The 27,858-nt window shown below is 38.7% G+C and overlaps 1 protein-coding gene across 6 annotated transcripts in view; it reads left to right on the plus strand.

Moving 5' to 3' along the window:
* The window catches only part of XPNPEP3 (X-prolyl aminopeptidase 3), a 75,337-nt gene that overhangs the window by 38,162 nt on the left and 9,317 nt on the right, over positions 1-27,858 (plus strand). For 5 of the 6 annotated variants that reach the window (XM_019446977.2, XM_019446978.2, XM_019446980.2 and 2 more), the window contains exons 5-8: positions 13,995-14,045; positions 15,451-15,513; positions 16,818-16,931; positions 23,148-23,233. In XM_019446977.2, coding sequence (XP_019302522.2) covers positions 13,995-14,045; positions 15,451-15,513; positions 16,818-16,931; positions 23,148-23,233 — 314 coding nt within the window. The remainder of the gene's footprint in view (positions 1-13,994; positions 14,046-15,450; positions 15,514-16,817; positions 16,932-23,147; positions 23,234-27,858) is intronic. The other variant, XM_019446979.2, reaches the window with a different exon arrangement.

The following is a 27,858-nucleotide window of genomic DNA, read 5'->3' on the forward strand; positions in this document are numbered from 1 at the left end:
GAAAGCAGCATCTAACAATGTCTTAGCCGCAAAGCCCAGAGGCTATCTTGGAGTTGTGAGTATGCCTTTTGCTAGAAATTCCAGTTGGGATGAGTATGGATGGCTGACACTTTTAATATCATTTCAGCATTAAGATCATGTGATCCTAACATAATAGCTTAAGCCACAGCCTTCTGCAGTTCTAAGAAGGCTTCTTTTTGTTGAGGCCCCTAATCAAATAAGGCCTTTTTCGCTGTGATTTTATGAATTGGGGCCAAGAAAATCCCTAAGTGAAGTATAGTTTCTCTAAAAGCCAAATATGTACAGTTAGCTGTTGTTGAGCCTCTTTAATCTGAGGGTCAGGGAGTGATAACAGTTTATTCCTAGTGTCCTGTGGTGTGTCACGGATTGCTCCAACCCATGTCATCTCCCAAAATTTCGTAGTCTGTGTAGGGCCCTGGATTTCTAGCAAGGTTAATCAGTCATCCCCAGTCAGTCATATGACTTATGACCTTAGTAAAGTCGCTTTTAACTTGACCCATGGTTTCAGATGATAATTATTTGTATTGTCCAGCTATGTTAGATCTAGGTCCTGCTTCATCAGATTGTGACAATACTCAGAGGAGTTCTAATATTTTTGAGGTAATACTGTCTATTGGGAACCATTCTGCATGAATACAAGTTGTTGTAGGCTCTCACTGGTAACTGACAATGAGAAGACTGCATTAGCCAAATCAATAGAGAATACCAGTCACCTTTATCTTGCATGAGTTGAATAGTCAGGACTGTACTGGAGACAGCTAAGGCTCTTCAGGATATGGTTTTATTGAGTCCCCTATAGTCTGCTGACAGTGACCTGATTCATCAGTTGGCCTAACTGGCCACACTGGGCTGTTGCAGTGAGTTTATGGACACTAATATACTTGCATCTTGACATTTCCTTATTTAGAATAGTAATTTCTTAGTGCCTTCCAGGTATCTAATAATGTTTCCAAGTTACTAGTTGAGTTAGGTTAATTCTAAAGGCTCCCATGGGGCGCCTGGGTGGCTCAGTCGGTTAAGCGGCCGACTTCGGCTCAGGTCATGATCTCGCGGTCCGTGGGTTTGAGCCCCGCGTCGGGCTCTGTGCTGACAGCTCAGAGCCTGGAGCCTGTTTCGGATTCTGTGTCTCCCTCTCTCTGACCCTCCCCCATTCATGCTCTGTCTCTCTCTGTCTCAAAAATAAATAAACGTTAAAAAAAAAAGAAAAAAAAAGAAAAAAAAAGAAAAGAAAAGAAAAAAAAAAGGCTCCCATGTTGCAAGTCCGATGAGTACTGGATGAAGGGAGGATGGAAATTATTCCTTTCTTCTTATTACCCAGTAGGGGGAGGAATTTTTATTCAAACATTATATTCATATCAATTATACATCCAGGTAAGGGAGACATCACAGTATCCTTTTTATTTACATTCCAACTTCTAACTACACTTTAATTTTTAACCTTTTCACAGTATCATCCCCATGTTCCCTTGAATTAATTTTGTCATCCCTAAAGGGGTTCATTTGCAGCCCTAGGCAGTACTGCATGCTATGTTCCTAAATTCAGTAGATCCAAAAGAGTTTCTTCTCCACATCCAGCCAGTCACTCACACATTTGTAAAATGTCTTGAGTTCCCTGCCAGAGATGACCCTGGCCTTCATGTCAATATTCTCTTTCCATTATTTTTATATCAAGAGCCCATATCTTGACATCTGATGATAGCAGCTCATTGGAATCTTTTTCTTTCTAAGTTCCTCTAAACTCAGATAAATTGAGTATATCTGCCTTGGAATTTTTATACCCTGAGGAGTTTGAGGAAGGCAGTTTGCCAATTCTCTGCCTTACTTTAAAATTATCAAAGTTTGACACTCCTCAATTTCCTCCTTTTTATATCATTAAAAAAAATTTTTTTTAAGTTTATTTATTTTTGAGAGAGAGTGAGTGGGGGAGAAGCAGAGAGTAAGGGAGAGAGAGAATCCCAAGCAGGCTCCACATTGCCAATGCAAAGCCCAGTGTGGGGCTTGAACTCACAAACCATGAGATCATGACCTGAGCTGAAACCAAAAGTTGGACACTTAACTGACCAAGCCACCCAGACGCCCCTCCTTTTTATATCTTTTTTTTAATTTATTTTTAAATTTACATCCAAGTTAGTTAGCATATAGTGCAACAATGAACAATGTTGTTGCCTGAGTTGTTAATGTTAGCCATTCTGACAGGTGAGAGGTGGTATCTCATTGTGGTATTGATTTGTATTTCCCTGATGATGAGTGATGTTGAGCATTTTTACATGTGTCGGCTGGCCATCTGGATGTCTTCTTTGGAGAAGTGTCTATTCATGTCTTTTGCCCATGTCTTCACTGGATTATTTGGGTTTTGGGTGTTGAGTTTGATAAGTTCCTTATAGATTTTGGATACTAACCCTTTATCTGATATGTCATTTGCAAATATTTTCTCCCGTTCCATCAGTTGCCTTTTAGTTTTGCTGATTGTTTCCTTTGCTGTGCAGAAGATTTTATTTTGATGAGGTCCCAGTAGTTCATTTTTGCTTTTGTTTCCTTGCAGCCAGAGACGTGTTGAGTAAGAAGTTGCTGTGGCCAAGGTCAAAGAGGTTTTTGCCTGCTTTCTCCTCTAGGACTTTGATGGCTTCCTGTCTTACATTTAGGTCTTTCATCCATTTTGAGTTTATTTTTGTGGATGGTGTAAGAAAGTGGTCCACGTTCGTTCTTCTGCATGTCGCTGTCCAGTTTTCCCAGCACCATTTGCACCATTTATTCCATTGGATATTCTTTCCTGCTTTGTCAAAGATTAGTCGGCCGTTTGTTTGTGGATCCATTTCTGGGTTTTCTGTTCTGTTCCATTGATCTAAGTGTCTGTTTTTGTGCCATATATCATTTTTAATTAATCATAAAAAACTGAATTATTTTAGGATCTGAATTATTGCCCCCTCTCTTATTTTTTTTGATTTGCTATTTTTGTTGTAAAATTTATATGACATAAAATTTCCTATTTTAACCATTTTTAAGTGTACAACTCAGTGGCATTGAGTACATTCACATTGTTGTACAACCAGCATCATTATCTGTTTCCAGAACTTTTTCATCATCCCAGATAGAAATTCTAACCATTAGAGTTTCCCTTTTCAATAACTCCCCATTTCCCCTTTCACCATCCCCTGATAAGCTCTACCCTACTATGAACTTGTCTATTCTGAGTACCTCATATAAGTAGAATCATACAACATCTATCTCTTTTTTCTTGTGTTGCCTATACTTTTGGTGTCCTATCCAAAACATTATTGCCAAATCCAACATTGTGAAACTTTTCCCCTATGTATTTCTCTATGAGTTTTATAATTTTAGCTCTTACATTTTAGTCCTTGCCAATTTTTTAGTTAATTTTTGTATGTGTTTCTTAAGAGAATCATATGGGTAAATCTTCATGACCCTGGATTTGGCAATGGATTCTTAAATATGACACCAAAAGCAGTAGTAACAACAACAAAAAAATGGACAAATTGGGCTTCATCAAAGTTGAAAACTTTTGTGCATCAAAGGACATCATGAAAAGAATAAAAAGATAACTTATGAACAGGAGAAATATTTGCAAATCTGTATCTGATAAGACTCTAATATCCAGAATATATAAAGAACTCTTATAACTCAACAACAAAAAGACAATGGTTCAACTTTTTATTCTTTTGCATGTCCTCTTACTGGATTTTATTTCCCTTGTAAAGTCCTCAATTCATTATTATCTTTTTATTATCCATAGGAGGAAGTTGAGATTAAAGATCTGAAACTGTCTTTTTATATCCTCCTGGGTTCCAACAACAAAGTCATATATGAAATCCCTTATTACAGTGTCAGTCATAACCAAGTAAGGGGCATCCCATAAGGGTGTTCATTTCCTTCATCAGATAGCACTGACTATCTGATGCAGCTTCAGGAGGTACTGACCATATATATAACAAGGGAGAGTCAGGGCAATATCCCTTCTATGTTGGACACATCCCTTAATCCATTCTAGTAAACTAGGGATTGTCATGTGATCCACAGTAAGCCCTAACATTTTCCTCTCCTCAGCAGTGCTTAAAGCCAAAGATACTGCTCCTTGATCTAAAATTCTCAGGATTCATTTTTAAAAAGAATTCATCAGGTTGCTGCATCTAAATCTGAAAAATGGCTCATTTCCTTCACTGAATAACCCCTTTCACTATCTTTTGTCCTGCTTCGTCAGTTTGCCCTACTTGAATTAGTTGTAGTGAATGTCTCTCACAAGCTGATTTATCAAAAAATAAAGTGGCTTGGGTTCCTTTGGTCGGAGCACCACCTATTGGCCAAAGGTGGAATTCTTGTGAAGGAGATTCTGAGCTTGCTTTCAGCTGATACAAAGCAGCAAACAAACAAACAAACAAACAAACAAAAAAACACTGAGTTTTTAGCAGAACTGCCATTGATGTGCACTTCTCTTCTAGTCCATTTTTGCTACCTGCTAAGGTTCAGGTTCTATCATTTCCTGATTCCACAGATTTCAAAGCCAGTGCTAATTCAAACCAAGAATGGTTTGGCAGTCACCCAAGTTCATAATTGGATTTTCATCCTCTTTATCAGAATCTTTCTTTTTCTTTTAAAAATAATGCTTTAACCATATATTTAATAAAAAATAATTCAGGTATGCTGGAACAAATGGATATCCACATGCAAGAGAATGATGTAGGATCCCTACCTCACACCATATACAAAAATTAACTCAAAATGGATCAAAGACCTAAACTTAAGAGCTACAACTATAAAATTCTTAGCAGAAACAAACATTTATGACCTTGAATTCGGCAATGAATTCTTAGATATGACACCAAAATAAGCAACACAAGAGAAATAAATTGGACTTCATCAAAATTATAAACTTCTATGCATCAATCAAAGGACATTATCCAAAAAGTGAAAAGACAACCTATAGAATAGGATAAAATGTTTGCAATCCATATATCTGATAAAGGTCCAGTATCCAGAATATGTAAAGAGCACTTGCAACTCAAAAACAAAAAGATAACCCAGTTAAAAAATAGGCAGAGGACTTAAATGGGCATTTCTCCAAAGAAGATATACAAATGGCCAATAAGGACATAAAGAGATGCTTAATATCATTAGCTATTGGGGAAATGCAAATCAAAACCAAAATGAGATACCACTTCATACCTTGTAAAATGGCTATAATTTAAAAACAAAGCACATAGGAAGGGAAGATGGCAGTGGAATAGGAGAATCCCTAGGCTCTCTTCATCCCACAAATACAACTAGATAACTGTCAAACCATCCTATATACCCCAGAAATTGATCTGAAGACTGGCAGAACAAACTCTACAACTAAAGGTGGGGAAGAGGCCACATCGAAGAAGGTAGGAAGTGCAGAGACACCGCTTGGGAGAGAAACAGAATGCAGCCCCTGCGGTGGGGAGGGAGCCACGATCCCAGGGAAGGGCTAGAACAAACTAGCACACAGGAGAGCACTCAGGGATAACAGATCCCCATAGCAATTGGCTTGGAAAGTGACAGGGCACAAATTTTGTGAGTTCTTGCAACCAGCAGGGCTTAAAGCCTGAAGTTTGAAAGGTCAGCATGCTTGGCTCTGAGAGAGTTCAAAGGACATTGGGGCCGTTCTTGGAGAAAAGGCAGAGCAAACAGCCTGTGGACAAACAGTGTGGAAACCGCTATTTGAAGAGCACCTGAGGCACAGACTGTAGAGGGTTAGTTGTTCACCTCAGAGTGTATCCCAGTGAAGCAGCAATCATGGAGAGATCCCTCTAAGAACAGAGGAACTGTCAGGCTCCATTTCCCTCCCCGACCCCTCAGCATAAGCACAGGGCCACTACTGAGAACCAGCAGTGTCAACACTTGCTACCTAAACTGCTTACACCAATCCCCCCTTTTCCACTCCAGTGGAACTGCTCTTCCCAGTCACACTTTCCTCAGTCCCGGGTCATTGGGTCCCACTCCCATCCCAGAAGACCAGCCTGAACCCCTGCCAACACATTTCCCAGCCCGGGAGTTTTGCAAGGCCTTGGTTCCAAAGGTGGGAGCAACAGGTCTCTTTGCAAGCAGACCAGAGAACACTTAGTTGAAATGCACCACATTCAGGCCAGGGACCAGACACTGCCCACAACAGGCAAAGAGAGCCCCCGCAGACAAGTGGCCTGAAGGATAAAGCAGCCAGGACATAGCAGCACATGTTGGAGACACTCCCCGAAGCACCAGGCCCTGGGGACAGAGGACACTACATTGCAGGGCACTGCAGGACCTCTTCTTCATAAAGCCATTGCCCTTAAGAACAGGAGATGTAGCTGACTCTCCTAAACAAGCACAGACTTAGACAAAATGAAAAGATGAGATTTGTCCCAATTGAACAGGACAGGGTCATGGCTGGAGAGCTATGCAAAACATGCATAAGTACTTGCCAATGGAGAATTTAAAGCAATGATTATAAGGCTACTCAACGAACTTGAGAAATAGTGGAGGGCATCAGAGAGATCATAACACAGAGATAAGGAATAACGTAGCAGAGATAAAGGGCCCTTCTTCCAGCAGGCTGGAAGAAGCAGAGAAACAATGTAATGACCTAGAAGACAGAGTAATAGAAAGTAATCAAGCTGAACAAAAGAGAGAGAAAAGAATTATGCAAAATGAGAATAGACTTAGGGAATTCAGTGACTCCATCAAACATAATAACATTTATATTATAGGAGTCCCAGAAGAAGAACAGAGAGAAAAGGGGGCAGAGCATTTATTTGAAGAAATAATAGCTAAAGACTTACCTAATCTGGGGAAGGAAAGAGATATGCAGATCCAGGAGGCACAGAGAACCCCCCCCAAAAAATCAACAGAAGCAGATCCACACCAAAACATATTGTAATTAAAATGGCAAAATATAGGGGTGCCTAGCTGGTTCAGTCAGTAGAGCATGTAGCTCTTGATCTCAGGGGTCATGAATTTGAGCCCCACATTGGGTTGTAGAGATTGCTCAAATAAATAAATAAACATGTACATACATACATACATACATAAAGCCAAACATAGTGATAAAGAAAAAATATTAAAAGCAGCAAAATAGGGACACCTGGGTAGCTCAGTTGGTTGAGCAACCGACTCTTGATTTCAGCTCAGTTCATGATCCCAGGGTTGTGGGATCAAGGACAGCATCTGACTCCACAGCCAGCATGGAGCCTACCTGAGATTCTGTCTCCCTCTGTCCCTGTCCCCCATACTCTCGCTCTCTCGCTCTCTCTATAAAATAAAATGTAAATATAAATAAATAAAAGCAGCAAGATAAAAGAATACAGTTACATACAAAGGAAATCCCATAAGGCTATCAGCAGATTTTTTCAGGTGAAGCTTTCCAAGCAAGAAAGGAATAGCATGATATATTCAAAGTGCTGAATGGAAAAAACCTGCAGCCAAGAATATGCAGCAAGGCTATCTTCAGAACAGAGGAGAGATAAAGAGTTTCACAAACAAAAACTAAAGGAGTTCATGACGACTAAACCAGTCCTATAAGAAATATTAAAGGAGAATTGAGTGAGGGAAAAAATGACAGTATGAAGGTAGGAAACACAAAAGCAGTAAAAATGAATATTTCTGTCAAAAAAAAAAATCAGTCAAGGAACTCACAAAATAAAAGGATGTCAAATATGACACCATGTACCAAAGACATGGGGAGGACAGGAGTAAATAATGGGTTCAAACTTAAATGCCCATCAACTTATATAGACTGCTGTATGCAGAAGAGGTTATATACAAACCTAATGGTAACCACAAGTCAGAAACCACTAATAACTATGCAAAGAATAAAGAGAAAGAAATCCAAATATATCACTAAAGAAAACCAGCAAACCATGAAAGAGAGAAAGACAAGAAAGGATCAGAAAAAAATTTTAAGAAACAACCACAAATAAGATGTCCGTAAATATGTATCTACCAATAATTACTTTGAATGTAAATGGACTAAATGCTCCAATCAGAAGACATAGGGTGAGGATGCCTTGCTGGCTTAGTTGGTGGAGCATGTGCCTCTTGATCTCGGGGTTGTCAGTTTAAGCCCCTCATTGAATGTGCAGATTACTTAAAATCTTACCAAAAAAAATTGGGGAGATGGGGCGCCTGGGTGGCTCAGTTGGTTAAGCAGCTGACTCCTGATTTCACCTCAAGTCATGATTTCATGGTTCGGTTCGTGGGATCAAGCCCTGGTTGGACTCTGCACTCACAGTGCAGAGCCTGCTTGGGATTCTTTCCTTCTCTCTCTGTTCCTCCCCTACTCCCGCTATCTCTGTCTCTCTAAAATAAATAAACTTAAAAAAAAATAAACACTAAAAAAAAAAGACATAGGGTGACAGAATGAATTAAAAAACAAGACTCATCTATATATTGCCTACTGAAGACTCATTTTAGACCTAAAGACACCTGCAGATTGAAAGTGAGGGAATGGAGAAACAGTTGTCATACAAATGGATGTAAAAAGAAAGCTAGAGTAGCAATACTTGTATCAGACAAAATGGACTTTAAAACAAAGACTGTAACGAGACAAAGGACTATATAATAATAAAGTGGACATTCCAACAAGAAGATATAACAATTATAAATATTTATGCACTCAACATGGAGCACCCAAATACATAAAACAGTTAATAACAAACAAAAAAAGAACTAATGGATAATAATACAATAAGAGGACTTTAACACCCACTTACATCAATGGATAGATCATCTAATTAGAAAATCAACAAGGAAACAGTGGCTTTGAATGACATACCGGACCAGATGGATTTAACAGATATATTCAGACATTCTATCCTAAAATAGCAGGATACACATTCTTTCAAGTGCATGTGGAATATTCTCCAGAATAGATCACATATTAGACCACAAAACAAGCCTCAACAAATTCTAAAAGATCGAAGTCATACCATGCATATTTTCTGATTATAATGCTATGAAACTATAAGTCAACCACCAGAAAAAATATGAAAAGACCACATATGCATAGAGCTTAAATAACATGCTACTAAACAATGAATGAGTCAACCAGGAAATAAAAGAAGAAATAAAAAAGTACATGGAAACAAATGAAAATGAAAACACAACATTTCAAAACCTTTTGGATATAGCAAAAGCAGTCCTAAGAAGGAAGTTTTTAGCAATGCAGGCCTACCTCAAGAAGCAAGTAAAATCTCAAATAAACAACATAACCTTTCACCTAAAAACTAGAGCAGAAATAAATGATATAGAAACTAAAAAACAAAACAAAACAAAACACAACAGAACAGATCAATGAAACCAGGAACTGGTTCTTTGAAAAAAATCAATAAAATTGATAAACCTCTAGCCAGCCTCTTCAAGAAAAAGAGAAAGGACTCAGATGAAATCACAAATGAGAGAGGAGAAATAACAAACACCAGAGAAATACAAACATTTATAAGAGAATATTATGAAAAACGGTATGCCAACAAATTGGACAACCTAGAAGAAATGGGTAAATTCCTAGAAACATATAATCTACCCAAACTGAAATGTGACAAAATAGAAACTTTAAACAGACTGATTACCAGCAAAGACATTGAATCAGTAATCAAAAACTCCCAACAAACAAAAGTTCAGGACCAGATGACTTCATAGGCAAATTCTGCCAAACATTTAAAAAAGAGTTAATGCCTATCCTTCGCAGATTATTCCAGAAAATAAAAGAGGAAGGAAAACTTCCAGATTCATTCTATGAGGCCAGCATTACCCTGATACCAAAATCGGAAAAAGACACCACAAAAAAAGAGAGCTCTGATGAGCATGGGTGCAAATATCCTCAACAAAGTACCAGCAAACCTAATCCAGCAATACATTAAAAAAAGCATTCACCAAGATCAAGTGGGATTTATTCCTGGGTTTCATGGGTTCCAATATTTGCATATCAATCAATTTGCATATCAATAAAAGAAAGGACAAGAACTGTAGGATAATTTCAATAGATGCAGAAAAAGCATTTGACAAAGTACAACATCCATTCATGATAAAAATCTTCAACAAAGTAGATTTAAAAGAAACATACCTCAACATAATAAAGGCTACATGTGAAAAACTAACAGCTAACATCATTCTCAATGTGAAAAAATAGAGCCTTTCAGCGAAGGTCAGGAACAAGACAAAGATGTCCCCTCTCACCACTTATATTCAAAGCTCTAGCCACAGCAATCAGACAACAAAAAGAAATAAAGGCATCCCAATCAGTAAGGAAGACATAAAACTTTCATTATTTGGAGGTGACATGATATATAGTTAGAAAACTCAAAAGACCCCAGCAAAAAACTGCTAGAACCAATAAATGAATTTAGTAAAGTCGCAGGATACAAAATCAATGTACAGAAATCTGTTGCATTTCCATACACCAATAAGGAAGTAGCAGAAAGAGAAATTAAGAAACCAGTCCCATTGGGGCACCTGGGTGGCTCAGTCGGTTGGGCCTCCAACTTCGGCTCAGGTCATGATCTCGCAGCTCGTGAGTTGGAGCCCCGCGTCCGGCTCTGTGCTGACGGCTCGGAGCCTGGACCCTGCTTCGGATTCTGTATCTCCCTCTCTCACAAATATAAACAGGAGGGAAGGAAGGAAGGAAGGAAGGAAGGAAGGAAGGAAGGAAGGAAGGAAGGAAGGAAGGAAGGAGGAAGGAAAAGGAAAAGAAACAGTCCCATTGGAGTGCCTGGGTGTATCAGTCGGTTAAGTGTCTGACTCTTGGTTTTGGTTCAGATGGTGATCTCGCAGCTTTGTGGATTTGAGCCTCGCATCAGGGTCTGCAGTGGCAGTGCAGAGCCTGCTTGGGATTCTCTCTCCTCTCCCTCTGCCTCTCCCCTACTCGCGCTATCTTTGTGTCTCTCAAAATGGATGAATAAACTCGGAAGGAAGGAAAGAAGTAAACGAAAAAATCCCATTTACAGTTGCACCAAAAAGGGGCACCTGGGTGCTTAAGCTCAGATCATGATCTCACAGTTCATGAGTTCAAGCCCTGCATTGGGCTCTGTGCTGACAGCTCGCATTCTGTGTCGCAGCTCTCTGCCCCTGCCCCGCTCACACTCTCTCTCCCCCCCCCCAAAATAAATAAGCATTTTTTAAAAGTAAAAAAAAACAATTGCACCAAAAATAATAAGATACCCAGGAAACCTAATCAAAGAGAGACCTGTACTCTGAAAACTGTAAAACACTAATAAAAGAAATTAAAGACAGTACAAAAAAATGGAAAGACATTCTATGCTCATGGGTTGGAAGAACAACTATTGTTAAAATGTCTGTACTACGCAAAGCAGTCTCCATATTTAATGCAATTCCTGTCACAATACCAACAGCATTTTTTCACAGAACAAACAATCCTAAAATTTGTGTGGAACAACAAAAGACCCTGAATAGCCAAAGCAGTCTTGCAAAAGAAAAACAACTGGAGACATCACAGTTCTGGACTTCAAATTATTTCAAAGCTATAGTGATCAAAACAGTATGGTACCAGCACAAAAATAGACTCATAGATCAGTGGAACACAATAGGTGGCCTAGAAATAAACCCATAATTATATGGCCAATTAATTTTGACAAAGCAAGAAAGAATATCCAGTGGGGAAAAGACAGCCTCTTCGATAAGATTGTGCTGAGAAAACTAGACAGCAACATGCAAAAAATGAAGCTAGACCACTTATACCATACACAAAAGTAAACTCAATAAAGACCTACAGCCATGAAAATCCTTGAAGAGAGCACAGGCAGTAATTTCTCTGACTGGCCATCACAACTTTTTTCTAGATAGGACCCCTGAGGCAAGGGAAACAAAAGCAAAAATAAACTGTTGGGACTACATCAAAATAAAAAAACTTCTGCACAGTGAAAGAAACAATCAACAGAACTAAAAGCAACCTACAGAATGGGGAAAGATATTTGCAAGTGACATACCCAATAAAGAGTTAGTATCCAAAATATATAAAGAACTTATAAAACTGAGCCCCTCTCCCAAAAAACCCCAAATAATCCACTTAAAAATGGACAGAAAGTGGTGCCTGGGTGGCTCAGTCCATTAAGTGTCTGACTCTTGATTTCAACTCAGGTCATGATCTCACAGTTTGTGGGTTCAAGATCCATATCAGAGCCTGCTTGGGATTCTCTGTCTCCCTCTGTCTCTCTCCCTCTCTCAATCTCTCTCTCTCAAAATAAATAAATAAAAACATTTTTTTTTAAATGGGCAGAAGACATGAACAGACATTTCTGCAAGGAAGACATCCAAATGGCCAAAAGACACATGAAAAGATGCTCATCAGGAGTGCCTGGGTGACTCAGTTGGTTAAGATTCAGCTCAGGTCATGATCTCATGGTACAGAGATCTCTGCTGATAGCATGGAGCCTGCTTGGGATTCTTTCTGTCTCCCCCGTCTCTCTCCCCTGATTGTGCGCACACACGGTCTCTCTCTCAAATAAATAAACTTTTAAAAAATTAACCAATTTTTTAAAAATGCTCATCATTGCTTATCATCAGGGAAATGAAATTCAAATTACAATGATATATCACCTCACATCTGTCAGAATGGCTAAAATCAAAAACACAAAACAGGTGTTGGCAAGGATGTGGAGAAAAGGAACCCTCTTGCACTCTTGGTAGGAATGCAAACTGGTGCAGCCACTCTGGAAAACTGTATGGAGGTTCCTCAAAAAGTTAAAAATAGAACCACTCTATGATGCAGCAATTGCACTCCTGGATATTTACCCAAAGAATACAGAAACACTAATTCAAAGGGATATGTGCACCCCTATGTTTACAGGCACATTATTTACAGTAGACAAGATATGGAAGCAGTCCCAAGTGTCCACTGATTGGTGAATAAAGAAGAGTAGTATGTATATATATGTATAATGTGTGTATACACACACACATACACGACGGAATGTTACTCAGCCATAAAAAAAAGGATGAAATCTTGCCATTTGCAAAGGCATGGATGGAACTAGAGAGTATAATGCTAAGCAAAGCAAGTCAGTTGGAGAAAGGTAGATACCATGTAATTTCACTCATGTGAAATTTAGGAAATGAAACAAATGAGCAAAAGGGAGATAAAAAAGAGAGACAAACCAAGAAAGAGACTTTTAACTGTAGAGAACAAACTGAGGGTTTACCAGAGGGAAGGTGGGTAGGAGGAGAGGGTGAAATAGGTGATTAAGGAGTGCATTTGTGATGAGTACGCGGTGATGAAAATAAAAACTTAAAAAATAAATAAATAAAAGTAAAACACACACAGGAAAAAAAACAAATTTTGGTAAAGATGTGAAAATTTGGAACATTTTTACATTACCAGTGGGATTGTGAAATGTTTCAGCCACTGTGGAAAATAACTTGGAGGTTTCTGAAAAACTTAAACAGAATTAACATGTGCCCTAGCAATTCTACTCCTAGGTGTATGACCAGAAGAATTAAAAACAGGTACTCAAACAAATACTTGTACGCAAATGTTCACAGAAGCGGTATTCACAGTAGCCAAAAGATGCAAACAACCCATATGTCCATCAATGGATGAATGCATAGACAAAAGGGTGTGTGTGTGTATATATGTGTGCACAGGCACACATGCTTACATGCGTGCCTTTCAGTAAAGGTTTGAAAGGAAATTAATAAAAAGACAAAGGGTGCTGGTTAGAGCCAAAAAACAAAAAGACAAGGGCGCCTGGGTGGCTCGGTCGGTTAAGCGTCCGTCATTAGCCCAAGTCATGATCTCGCAGTCTGTGAGTTCGAACGCCTCATCGGGCTCTGTTCCACAGCTCAGAGCCTGGAGCCTGCTCCAGATTCTGTGTCTCTCTGCCCTCCCCCTGCTCGCACTCTGTCTCTCTCTCTCAAAAATAAACATTAAAAAAAAAAAAAAAAGACAAATCCCTCTTTTAAGTGAATGAGCCTCACTAGAGAGCCCATACTCTTCTCTTGTTGTTTTGTTTTAGCTTCGTGGTAAAAATGTAGTGCCAACAATTTATTCATCAGCATTTGCATTTGTATGTACGTAAATAAGTATACTTTAAATTTAATTAATTCATTCAGCAGATATTTATGGAGTATTTGCTATGGTGCCAGCTGCTGTTCTAGGTTCTAAAGACACAGTGGTGAGCAACACAGACTTGCCGTGTGTCGCTGTCCTCAGTGTACACTCCGGTTGAAAGACAAGAAACAAACATGCTGTATGGTCAGCTGGAATTCAATGCTCTCGAGAAAAATGAAGCAGTGGAAGGGATAAAGTGCCAGTGCTCAGTTAGGCAGGGTGATCAGAAAGGCCTAAGGATGAAACTTTTGAGAGAAGATCAGAATGAGAAAAGGAGCAAGCCCTGAAGCTGTTTCCATTATCATCCCTCTCACTTATCCTCCATTGGGCTCTTCTATGGTGAGGTCATTGCCTTGTATTTAGAGAAATGTTATTAAAAACATTCCTTCCCACGTTGCCTTCACTCTTAGAACATAGCAACTCCAGAGAAATTCGTTTCTGGTTATGGTATCATACAGCCCTATCCCTGTGCATCTGATTTGTTTTTATCCCACAGGCATGGGAAATTGAGCTGATGTTTTCCTTTTTCACACTGGCTGCTAGAAAACTCAGTTATATTTGTGGTCTATCCACAATTGCTATTGTCATCAGGAAGGTCATTATAGTATACATTACTATTTTGTTGAGCTCCATTCCCCTTAAGGCTTGCTTTTTTTTTTTTTTTAACTCTACCATGAATTTATGCTATCTTGTTGTATTTTGTGTATCCGGTATCCGTGTAAGCTAATCTAAATCTTTTTTGGCATGGGGTATAGTGGTGAATTTTAAGCATATATATTTATAAAAGTAGAAAACACACACATGCACTGTGGCTACTACAGAGAAATAATTTAAGTACTTATACTATATGTGACTCTGAACTTGGGGCAGTTTTGTCCCTCAGGGGATATTTGGCAATACCTTATTGTCACAGTTGGGGAGTGCTGCTGGCATCCTACATTGAACAGGACAATCCCCCCACCTCCCAACATACAGTTATCTAGTCCAGAATGTCAGCAATAGTGCAGAGGTTGAGAAACCTTGCTATAGACTGGACCATTCAATCCATTATTTCATATATTTCTGGGCTGTTTTGTTACAGAAATGGCAAAATGTGTTCCCGTGTCCCTTATTGTAGCATACAGCGTATATTCTGAGTGTGATAGTCGGGTGCCCTTCCGCTAAATCTGTCATCAGTCGCATAGTCTTAAAAGCAATAGTTTCCTCTTAGAAATCTATATTATCATGCTCACAAAGTCACAACTTCAGGTCAACAAAATTGGGGAGAAGGGTGCTTTTCACCTGAGCTCCAGTATTTTGAATGTTTGAGTAAGCAACAGTTAAAATGAGACTGTTCTTTTCATTCTCCGTTCTGTCTGCAGGCTTTCATAGAGACCATGTTCGCCAGCAAAGCTCCTGTGGAGGAAGGCTTTCTCTATGCTAAGGTGAGCTTTAAAAGATTGGGAAGGTTTTGGGGTGCCTGGGTGGTACAGTCGGTTAAGCGTCCGACTTCATCTCAGGTCGTGATCTCACAGTTCGTGAGTTCCAGCCCTGCGTTCATGCCCTGCGTCAGGCTCTGTGCTGACAGCTTGAAGCTTGGAGACTGCTTCGGATTCTGTCTCTGTCTCTCTGCCCCTCCCCTCCTCGCTCTCTGTCTCTCTGTCTCTCCGTCTCTCTCTCTCAAATATAAAAAATAAAAAATAAAACATTAAAAAAAATAAAGATTGGGAAGGTTTTGTTGGAGGCAAAAATATTAAGTAGTTCATTAGCAGATGGCTTCTAGTTGACTTTCATGGGAGTGACCGGGATATCAGTGGAGAGGATTTGGTTCTTAAACGTCACTGATAATGTATTAGATGTGTCTAAAATACTCAGAGCTACAATTAAATGAAGAAAATTGCAAAGTAGAACACATGAAGAAGCAAAGACACGATTGTGTCTCCTCTCACAGGAGGAGAATCTGAGTAGTATTGGAGACAGCTCCATGGATGGGCATGCTCCATCCTAGGACAAAGTGAAATTGGTAGAATTGACCATTTGCCAGGCATCCTTTGTCACTTTTCCAGCGCATGTAGGTTGGTAGCTATTTGAAAAGTTGAAATTAGTAATGCAGAAGTGTTGTTAATGCAAGCCGTATTCCAGTGTTTATCTAAATAAGAATAAAAAATAGTGGGGCACCTGGATGGCTCAGTTGGTTAAGCGTCCAACTTTGGCTGTGGTCATGATCTCACAGCTCGTGAGTTCAAATTCCGCGTCGGGCTCTGCTGACAGCTCAGAGCCTGGAGCCTTCTTCGGGTTCTGTGTCTTCTTCTCTGCCCCTCACCCACTTGTGCGCGCGCTCTCTCTCTCTCTCTCTCTCTCTCTCTCTCTCTCTCAAAAATCAACATTTAAAAAAAAGAATAAAAGATAGAAACTTTACTTGACTGTATCTCTGTACTCAACCTTGATTGTAAGTTTTCTGTGTTCTCTTCTGGACTTAATTTGAAAATCTTAGGAAATTTGGAGCACTCAGAGGAACCAAGCAGACATAATAATAGGGTCAAATAACAGGATTGGAGTGGGGAATGAAAAAATAGATTGAAATGGAAGCATAAGAAGTCTGGTTAGATTTGATAACTCATTTTCCAGAAATGACAGAGAAGTACTTGAATGGAGGGACAGACTGTCAAGGAGAGCCCTGGCTGGCACAGCCCGGAGGAAATCCTGTCTTCAGTCATACTTGTCGTCATGCTTGGCTCTTGTTTTTCAGTTCGAATTTGAATGCCGGGCCCGCGGTGCGGACATCTTAGCCTACCCGCCTGTGGTCGCTGGAGGTAATCGGTCCAACACTTTGCACTATGTGAAGAATAATCAGCTCATCAAGGTACATGAAATGCCCTTCAGTGCCGCTTCCTATGGTGCCACTTACAAACCACTTTATTGTTTATAAAATGATTTTACAGACATTATCTCATTTGATCCTCATGTTAGTACTTTGAGATAGGAGTAACTATTGACATGCCCGTTTAATAGATGTGGAAAATAAACTTAAAAAATTAGGCAACTCATTAGGGCAGAGCCAAGAATTCTACTCTAAAGCCTTTGCTCATCTCCTTCTGAAAGGACTTGTGGCAACAGTGGACCAAGCATATTTTGGGAGCAGATTTTAAGAGTACCTTATTAGCTATGAGGGAACTTACCTTTTACGGTTTTCTCCCCAAGTGACTATACAAGTAAAGATTGTATATACCTTTATTAAGTCCACTTTCAATTATCTATTTTAATTTTCAGTAATTTCAAAAGAATAAATATAGCATACATGTAAAGTATACAGCATATTTTTTAAATGAATACCCATGAACCAATCACTCAGCTCAAGAGCTAGAACATTACCAATACTGTATCTTTATGCTCTGCTATCCTAATGCCTCCCTCCCAGAGGTAACTAATTGGTACCCTAAATTTTTGTTCATCATTCCCTTGATTTTTTTTATGTAGTTGTATCACACATGCATGATTTCCCAAACAATATTAGTTAGTTCTACTTGTTTGTGAACTATATAAAAATTATATACTGCTATATGTAGTTTTGGGGAACTTTTTTTCTTATTCATAAGTGTGATAATACAAATTTTTTCCCAAGTATTTGTACCTATTTATACTCCTACTGGTGGTGCGTAATTCTGTTTACCACATCCTCTTATCCTTTGATGTTATCAGACTTCTTAACTTCTGCCATTCTGATTGGTATAAAACAGCATCTCGTTGTGGTCTTAATTTCCATTACCTTAATTACCAGTGGAATTAAGCATTTTTTTTTCTGTTTTAATCTGTAGCACTGCTATTTTCAACTTGCTGATGTGTTGTTTGGGATATAATAATCTATGTTCGTGGATGAAATTGGCTTATTTTTCTCATACTATCTTTTTCTGATTTGTATATCAAATGAGTTAGGTTGTTTTTAATATTATGAAATGATTTAATGTGTTTTTTTTTTTTTTAATTGAGTAGAATATCCCTGTAGACCTATTTGGGCCTGATATTTTCCTTTGTAGACTTTTTGAACTACCGATTCAATTTCATTAATATACTAAAGCTTTCTGTTTTATTTTTTAACAAACATTTCTTATTATAAAATGTAACTACCGGTAAAGTACTTAAAACTTAAAGGAAAAGTTTAATATTAATTATAAAATGAACACCCAGGTAACCATTGTCCATACTTGGCAAGCTACACCTCTCTAGGCCAATCCAGCCTGCTACTTTGTTTTGTGAATAAAGTTTTGTTGGAATACAGCCGTTCCTGCTTTCTTTCCCACAGTGGCAGAGTTGAATAGTTGCATCAGAAACAGTATGGTCCACAAAGTAAAAAATATTTACTATTTATCCCTTTACAGAAAAAGTTTGTGAATGCCTGAATCAGGACATTACTAGCCTTCCACCCCTAAAAAGCTTTTCCACCATGTGGTTCTTCCCAATGATAATTTCTTCCCTCCCTGATGGGATAGCCACTACTCTGATTTTGATGGTCATCAATTCTTTGCTTTTCATTTTATTTTACTACTAATGAATAATAGAGTTTAACGTAGTTTGGTTTTGGTCATGTTTGAACTTTATAGATTTCAAATATTGTATCTGCATCTTTTTCGTATAACAGTATGTTGTTGCATGCTACTGTGGTTTGTTCTAGTGTGGAACAGCAGTTAAAGTGTGGTCCGTGAGGTTAAATATATTTTCATAAGAATACCCAGACATTATGTGTCTCTTTCACTCTCGTTCTCTTCAGTGCACAGAGATGGACCCTAGAGGCTTTATGACATCAACATCATACCAAATTGAAGGCAAAAGCAGATATGAGATTCTAGCTGTTTTTTGTTTTGCTAGACAAAGAGATCTATAAAAATGTACGCTACATTTCTAACTATTTTTATTTAGAAAAATAGTTACTTTTCATTAAAAATGCTGTTTATCTTAACATGTAATAGGTTCATTGTTATTTTTAAATCAATTAATAAATATTATGAAGTTTTCTGTTTTAATTTATTAATATGATAAATATCCATTAGGTGGACATTTCTATTATTTCCAGGTTTTTACCATTATGAACAATATTCTGTGAACATTCTTGTACATATTCCTAGTATATGAGTCATCAAGTTTGTCTAAGGACACTTAATTAGTGGAATTGATGGGTCATAGGTATGCATATTTGTAACTTTAGTAGAAAATGCCAGACATTTCCAAAGTGATTATATCAGTTTATACTTCATTTTGCCTGAGACAGTTTGGTAGGTTATAATTTTCTACCATTATGTCTAAGTTTTTAAAATTACTCATAGTATTGTCTTACCTTTTAATCTTTTGTAATTCCAGTTATGTACCTTTTTACATTCTTGATATATTTTTGCCTCTTCTCTTTTTTTCTAATAAATCTTAGTAGTTTCTTTAAAACATAAACATGCACCAGCAATTCCATTAATAGGTATTTTTCCAAAAAAATTGAAATGTAGGTCCACAAAATGCCTTGTACAAGAATGAATGTTTATAGCAAGTTTGCTTCTGATAGACCAGGCGTCTCTTACCAGGATATTAAATAAGGAAATTGCTATGTGGTGTATTCTTAAAATGAAAAGGAACAAACCACTGTACTACCAACAGATAAATGATCTCAAAGCATTGTGCTGACTGAATAAGTCAGACACAAAAGTTAGACCCTCTATGATCCCGTCTGTATGAAGTTCTGAAATAGGCAAAACCACTCTGTATTGATAAAAATCAGATCAGTGGTTGCTTCAGATGGAATATTGACTGGGAAGGCACCTGAGGGAGTGGTTACATGGGTTTTGACAAAACTGACCTAACTCTATATACTTAAAAATCTGTGCATTTTACCATGTACATTATACCTCGAGAACTTCGACTAAAAAAGGAAATCTCACTAAAAAAAGAGGTTTGTTCGGTTTTGTTACTCTTGTAAAACCAACTTTTCATCATTAATGCTATTTTATCTTTGTTTATTATTTCATTACACTGGCCCCTTGCCTTTATTAATTTCACCCTTCTCCTTTTTGTGTTTATTCTCTTGTTTTTTTCTTGTTCTTAAATTAGATACTGAACTCATTAATTTTCATCCTTCTTTTCTTATTATAAGTGTTTAAGGATAGATTTTTCACTTTCATTATAGTCCATAAGGTTTGCCTAAGTTGTTAAATGTATATTAAAAACAATAAATAGGGGTGTCTGCGTGGCTCGGTCGGTTAAGTATCTGACTCTTGGTTTCAGCTCAGGTCATGATCTCACGGTTTGTGAGTTCGAGCCCCACTTCAAGGCTCTACTAGTGCAGAGCCTGCTTGGGCTCTTTCTCACTATCTCTCTGCCTCTCCCCTGCTTGCTCACTCTCTCTCAAAATAAACTTTAAAAAACACACAATAAATATCATGTACTGCTTAAAAATAATTATCAAATAAACAACCATGTGTCTACCATCTAGGATGAAAAGAACATTACTAGTCCCCTGGGCAATATCAAGTACATCTTTCTGTCTTCTACCATCTTAATTTTTGTTTTAATCCATTTTATTTTGTTTTCCTGGTTTTACCACCAGTGTGTCTGTTCCTAAACAGTATAGTGTTCATTCCTGAAAAACTGGAGAATAAGCACCAGTGTCGCTGTACAGGGACAGAAAAGTATTGCCATTATTAGACAAATTGGCCTGAGAGAAAAAAAAGTTGAGAACTTCTAGGTCATAGTCTTGGCTTTGGTTATCTGAAAGTTTACAAGGGTCCTTTCTGGTGAAGTCAGTGGGCAAGGTCCTCAACAAGCTTTAAGAAATGCAGGGTACTATGGGGCCTCTGGGAGAGCTCTGGTGTGGACTTGGTAGTAAGCATCTGGCAGAAAATGCAGTCCGAGAGCGGGCTGCCCTGTGGTTCTGCCTCTATGCTCACCACAGCTCTCTCCAACCATCAGAAGCAGGTTTGTTTCGATTTACATGCGTGTTCACCTTTCCTTCTCACATCTTCGATGGCCCTCCCGGGATCACCTTCCTTCAGCCTGAAGAAAATCCTTTAGATGAAGGTCTGTTGCTGAGAAAATTTTCTGGTTTTGTTTAGCTGAAATATCTTTATTTCATTCTCAATTCTTGATGAAGTCTATACCAAAGAAACTATCTTCACTTTTCAGTCATCACCTGTAGTATATCATTCCCCTTTCTCCTGACTTTCAGTGTTGCTGATTAAAAACAAACAAACAAACAGGGGCACCTGGGTGGCTCAGTTGGCTAAGCGCCTGACTTGGGCTCAGGTCATGATCTCACAGTTTGAGTTCAAGCCCCATGTCGGGTTGTGTGCTGACAGTTCAGAGCCTGGAGCCTGTTTCAGATTCTGTGTCTCCTTCTCTCTCTGCCTCTCCCCTGCTCATGCTGTCTCTGTTTCTCCCTCAAAAATAAATAAACATTTAAAAAAAAAAGTTAACAAACAAACAAAACATAGTTGTCATTTCCTATGGGGTCTCTCTTTTTGCTCTGGCTACTTTTAAGATTTCTTTTTCTTTGGTGTTTCTGGTTTTTTGTATGTCTAAGAACAGATTTATTTTTACATATCGTCATTATGGTCCCTTCTTCCTCCGGAATCTGTGCATTTGTGGAAATCCTCAGACCCTGGTGTAGATACCGTCTCTCCTACGCTGTCTCTATCCACTTCTTCCGTGATCTCAGTTAGATGTATGTTAGACCTCTGTCTGGTCTCAGTAAGCTAACTTTCATGTTTATTTTTGCCTTGTCTCTCTGTCATGTTCTCAGAGCCTTCGGTATGTCTGTCTTCCATGAAACTAGTTTTTTTCCCCTTTGGTTGTCTTATCTGCTTCTTCAGCCATCCCCTGGGTGATTGACTTCAGCAGTTGTTTTTATTTCCTTTTGGTCCCTTTCAAATCAGAGTTATCGTCAGTTGTCTCTTGTTGCTTATTCGTCTTTGTGATTCCGTACTTTATCCCTTTAAGGCTTTCATAATAGCCCTTCCATATCTAATCATTCCCTTATCTGAAGTCTTGGAAGATCTAAATTTGTTGTTCCTGCTGACTCTCAGGCATGGTGACCTACGTCAGGTGCTTGACAACCTTGGCTTGTGAGCTCACATTTGCCTGATGTTATTTTTTGGAAATCATGCCAGCCCAGATTTGGGGGAAATTTCTTCCAAAGGTTGTTTGATTATGCTTTTGCCAGAAGTCAAGTGGATCCTAGTGCACTGCAACTCCCAAATCCTCTATGAGCATCCTAGATTAATGCAAAAATGTCCGGCTCATTTTCCCCACTTTGCTGCAGGACCTCAGGGCAACATCTCCTTTTCTATATATACTGTACCTCTTACCTTATCACTACTTTCCGCTCTAGTTTCAGTTCTAGGGTGTCTTTTTTCAAGAGAGAAAATGTCTTTAGGACATCTCTTGCCTTATGTAATGCCAGCCTTTCATAAAATATATTTTCGATCCAGCATCTAGTTGTTTTCTAACAAGAAATGTATTCTGGCATTTTACCAGAAACAAAAACCACATCTATTCTTCAAAGTTGCTATTATATATATGTACATACATAAATACTCAGCCCATTATTCTACTACATACCATGTTGTGTGCTCATTTATATATGAATAAGATATTCCCTGTCTTCAAGGACATAAATAATTTCAATATAACATGACAAGAAGTAAGGTAAAGATACCCAAAGTTTTTTTTCTTTCCCCACGTGTACTTTGATGGGGAACAAATGGGGAAGAGATATTCTAAAGTTAAATGGTTAAGGGTAATTGTATTTGAATAAGGCCCTGGATACCAACTTACATAGGATTTGTAAAACTAATAATGATAGTAGTAACATTTATGATGATCTAAGCAGTGTGGTTCCAGAGCCTATGGACTACTATGCAGTGGCACCTTTCTTGAGTCAATGTGAATTCATTTGAAAAATTGAGATGCTGTTTCTTGTGAGAATGAACACAGATATAGCTTTTTAAATATATATATAAAGTGAAAGGCACAGAGAGTTTAAATGAGAAGAAATAGCTGACAATCATAAGGTCACCTACTTTGACATATCTCACTTTTGTTGCAGGATGGGGAAATGGTGCTGCTGGATGGAGGTTGTGAGTCTTCTTGCTATGTGAGTGACATAACCCGGACCTGGCCTGTCAATGGCAGGTAGGACATCTACAGATCCCACTGCTTCTTAGGAGTATGAGTTGGAATATGGGTATATGAGGAATAAAGGACTAAAGAAATATACTCATCCCCTCTAGCTCAGGTTAACTGCCTTTGCAAAGTACCTGATGACTTTCTAAGACTGCTTTATTTATCATATCACTGGATCAGACACCTAGACACACCTAGTTAACACACCCAATTAACATCACATTTTTAAAAAATAAATTTGAAGAGTGCCTGCCTGGCTCAGTCAGTAGAACATACAACTCTTGATCTCAGTGTTGTAAGTTTGAGCCCCACACTGGGTGTGGAGATTACTTAAAAATAGAATCTTTAAAAAAAAAATTAAGGGGCACCTGAGTGGCTCAGTGGATTAAGCATCCGACTCTTGATTTTGGCTCAGGTGACAGTCTCACAGTTCATGAGATCAAGCCCTGTGTCGGGCTCTGTGCTGACAGTGCAGAGCCTGCTTGAGATTCTCGCTTTCTCTCTGTCTATCCCTGCCTCTCCCCGCCTCTCCCCGACTTGCACTCACACCCTCTCAATATAAATAAACATTTTTTTTCATTAAAAAAATTTTTTTATGTCTATCACTGAGAGAGAGAGTGAGGGAGGGGCAGGGAGAGAGGGAGACACAGAATCTGAAGCAGGCTCCAGGCTCCAAGCTGTCAGCACAGAGCCCGACGTGGCGCTCAAATTCACAAGCCGTGAGATCAGACCTGACCTGAAGTCAGACACTTAACCGACTGAGCCACCCAGGAGCCCCTAAATAAACGTTTTTTAAAAAATAAAAAATTAATTAATTAACTTAAAATTAAATAAATAGACTGGGTGGCTCAGTCTATTGAGTGTCCAACTTTGGCTCAGTCATAATCTCATGGTTCATGAGTTCAAGCCCTGCATTGGGCTCACTGCTGTCAGCACAGAGCCTGTTTCAGATCCTCTGTCCACCCTCCCCCCCACCCGCCTCTCCCCTGCTCATACTCTCTCAAAAATAAACATTTAAAAGTAAAATAAAGTAAATAAATTTGAAGTTTTTATTTTCTGATTACAAAAGTAATTCCAGTAATCCGTTAAAAAAAAATCACTAGACATGAGAAGAATCAGGAAAAGAATCAAAATAACCATAGTCGAGAAAAATACAGCCAATAAAAGGAGATCTTGAATAACCCTAAAATTTCAATGAGCAGACAAGAACTTTAAAGCAGCTATTATAGATATGTTCAAAGAGTTAAAGGAACAAATATAAATATAGTGAGTGAACAGATTGAGAGTTTCAGTAAGAAATAAGAAACTAAGAAATAAGAACCAAGGATTCTGGGGAGATGGCAACAAAAGCATAGTTTTTCTGTCTCTCCAAATTGTCAAATAACAGTAGAGCAACTAGGTAGCAAAACCAAACACTGGGTGATAGGGTATCACTTCAGCCTAAAAGCACAAACAGTTATGAACATACTCTATACAACCACAAGACCTGGCTGGTATCACTATCTGTGTGGAAGGAAAAAGAAGGAAACAACAGTAGTGGAAGAAGCTGTCCGAAGTGCTTGAGAACAAAGGAACTCCCAAATAACCAATAGCTGTTCACTGGAAAGGATGATGACCAATTCGAGAACAGAAACTGAAATGGGAAAGATTTGTCACTCCAAAGGCCCAAGGAAGTTTGAGGGTGCTGTGCTCCCTTCTCATACTGAGGAGAAACTGCTGGAAGTAGAATCGAAATTGAGCAAGTTAGGGACAAGGGAAAGGAGTGAGTGAGAGAGGAATTGAAAGCAAGCTACCATATTGTTTACCACTGCACCAAAACAAGAAAAAGCTCTGTGAGGCTAAAAAATCTTTCCTAAATTCTGCCTCATTCAGAAGTTCAGGAAAATTAATTTCACATAAAGTAAGCAATAAAAAAAGTATCTTGGTTAATCTCATACAAAGTTAATAAAAAACAAAGAAATATAAAACAAAAGAGTAAAAGATGATTTTAATTCTGTCCTCCTTGTGTCCTCAAGAACCCAGAAGAAAGAAGGCAAATGAAATACAGAGAGGTTGCATAAAAATTCTGTGGTCTCAAATTTTAATTGAAATATCAATATGCGCTCAGGGGCGCCTGGGTGACTCGGTTAAGCTTCCTACTTCAGCTCAGGTCATAAGGTTCGTGATTCAAGCCTCGCATCAGGCTCGCTGCTGTCAGCACAGAACCTGCTTCAGATCCTCTCTCTCTGCACCTCCCCTGCTTGCGCTCTTTTATTTTTTTAATTTTTTTTTAACGTTTATTTATTTATTTTTGAGACAGAGAGAGACAGAGCATGAACAGGGGAGGGGCAGAGAGAGAGGGAGACACAGAATCTGAAACGGGCTCCAGGCTCTGAGCTGTCAGCACAGAGCCCGACGCGGGGCTCGAACTCACGGACCGTGAGATCATGACCTGAGCCGAAGTCGGACACTTAACCGACTGAGCCACCCAGGCACCCCGCGCTCTCTCTTTTAAATATAAACATTTAAAAAATTACATGAAGTGAATGAAAAATAGAGAATTAAAATTATTACCATTTTGCAACACCCATTAATGTATAGATATAAGTACTAAGGATCAGTGACTGCTAAGATCACAAAAAGAGATAATCAGATATTATGTGCCTCCTACGATTTTGCCAAGTACTACATATAGCCAGTCTTACCAAAGAGACTGAACCTGAGTCTGATTCATTCTTGGGGTCCAACTGCCAATTTGTAACAAATAAAAAAGACAAAGGAATATGTTGAACTGCGCTGAGAGGATATGTATGTTAGCTCGAGTTGCCGTAACAAAATACAACAGACTTAGTGGCTTAGACCACAAAAATTTGTTTCTCACAGTTCTGAAAGCTGGGAAGTCCAAGATCAAGGTGCTAGCAAGGTAGGTTTCCTCATGAGGCCTCTTCTCCTGGCTTGTAAGCAGCCGCCATCTTGCTGTATGCTCACATGACCTCTTTTACACAAAGAGAGAAAGTAAGAGAAAGTAAGCTCTGTGGTGTCTCTTCTTATAAGAACACTAATTCTGTCAGAGCAGGGCCCCGCTTTTATGACTTCATGTTACCTTAGTTACTTCCTTTAGAGGCCTCATCTCCAAATACAGCCACACTAATGGGTAGGGCTTCAACATAAGAAGTTTGGAGAAACACAGGCATTCATTCTGTGAATACAATTAGCAAAATTCAGACTGTGACAAACCCTGTATTTCAAGCAGCCTGGATTCTTTAACACATAATTTACGAGGGAATAAAAAAGGCTAGAAAAAAGAACCTGTTGGGGTGCCTGTGTGGCTCAGTCGGTTAAGCGTCCAACTTTGGCTCAGGTCGTGATTTCACAGTTTGTGAGTTTGAACTCCACATTGGACTCTGTGCTGGCAGCTCAGAGCTTGGAGCCTGCTTCGGATTCTGTAACTCCCTCTCTCTCTATCCCTCCCCTGCTCACACTCTGTCTCCCTCTGTCTCTCAAAAAATAAATAAACATTAAAAAAAGAGAAAGGAACCTGTTGACTAAAAGAGATTCAAGAGACAAATCAAATTTATTTTAAATAAGCAGGAAGATAATTATCCTGGGATGCACATTTGGGTTACAAAATAGTTTTTTAAATACAAGGAATGGAAAGTGACTGTTAATGGATACAAGAAGGGGGAGGGGGCATGAAAATGCTCTGGAATTAGATAGTGATGATGGTTGCACAACTTTGTGAAAATGCTAAAAACCACGGAACTGTAAACTTTTTAAAGTGGGTGAATTTTATGATCTAGAAACTATATCAGTAAAAATGATAAACATGTACATGCAAATGAAAAACTACAAGGAAATGATAACTGGAAAAGTTAGAGTAATGGTTACATGCTGGGAGAATTGTAATAGTTATGAGGCACATAGAAGGGACTTCTGTGACAGTTGGCCAAGTTCCACCTTTTATCTGACTGGTCAACCTTACACTAATTTCTTAAGGTATTTATATTTGGTTTGTTTGGCTTTCTGTGCCTCTGTTCTGTTTACAATAAAAAGATTTTTTTCAAAAACTAAATAAATTCTAAAGCCGAAAAGTACAGTAGCTGAAATGGATAATTCACTAGGTGGACTTTACAGTCCAATTGGAGGCAGAAGTCAAGTGAACTTGAAGAGAAATAGAAATTATCCAGTCTGAAAACAGAAATATACTGTAGAAGAATGAACAAAACCTCAGAGACCTATGAGATATTTTCAAGCCATCTAACATACATCTAATTAGAGCCCCAGAAATTGAAGAGCGAATGCGTCAGAAAAAACCTTTGAAGAAATAATGGCCAAAATCTTCCCAAGTGTGGTGAAACACAACTTATAGATGTGAATTACATTATTGACCACCTTGATTGTATTGACATTTGTCCAACTTGTACAGCTCAGATTTATGTATTTTAGTGTATATAAAATTTACACTAAAAATAGAACTATTAATGGGGCACCTGGGTGGCTCAGTCCAACTCTTGATTTCGACTCAGGTCGTGATCTCACTGTTTGTGGGTTCCAGGCCTATGTCAGTCTCTGTGCTGGCAGTGTGAACCCTGCTTGAGATTCTCTCCCTCTCTCTCTCTCTCTCTCTCTCTCTCTCTCTCTCTGCTCCTCCCCTG

Source organism: Panthera pardus, unplaced genomic scaffold, assembly GCF_024362965.1.
Source record: "Panthera pardus isolate Hobbes unplaced genomic scaffold, ASM2436296v1 HiC_scaffold_6, whole genome shotgun sequence".
NCBI lineage: Eukaryota > Metazoa > Chordata > Mammalia > Carnivora > Felidae > Panthera > Panthera pardus.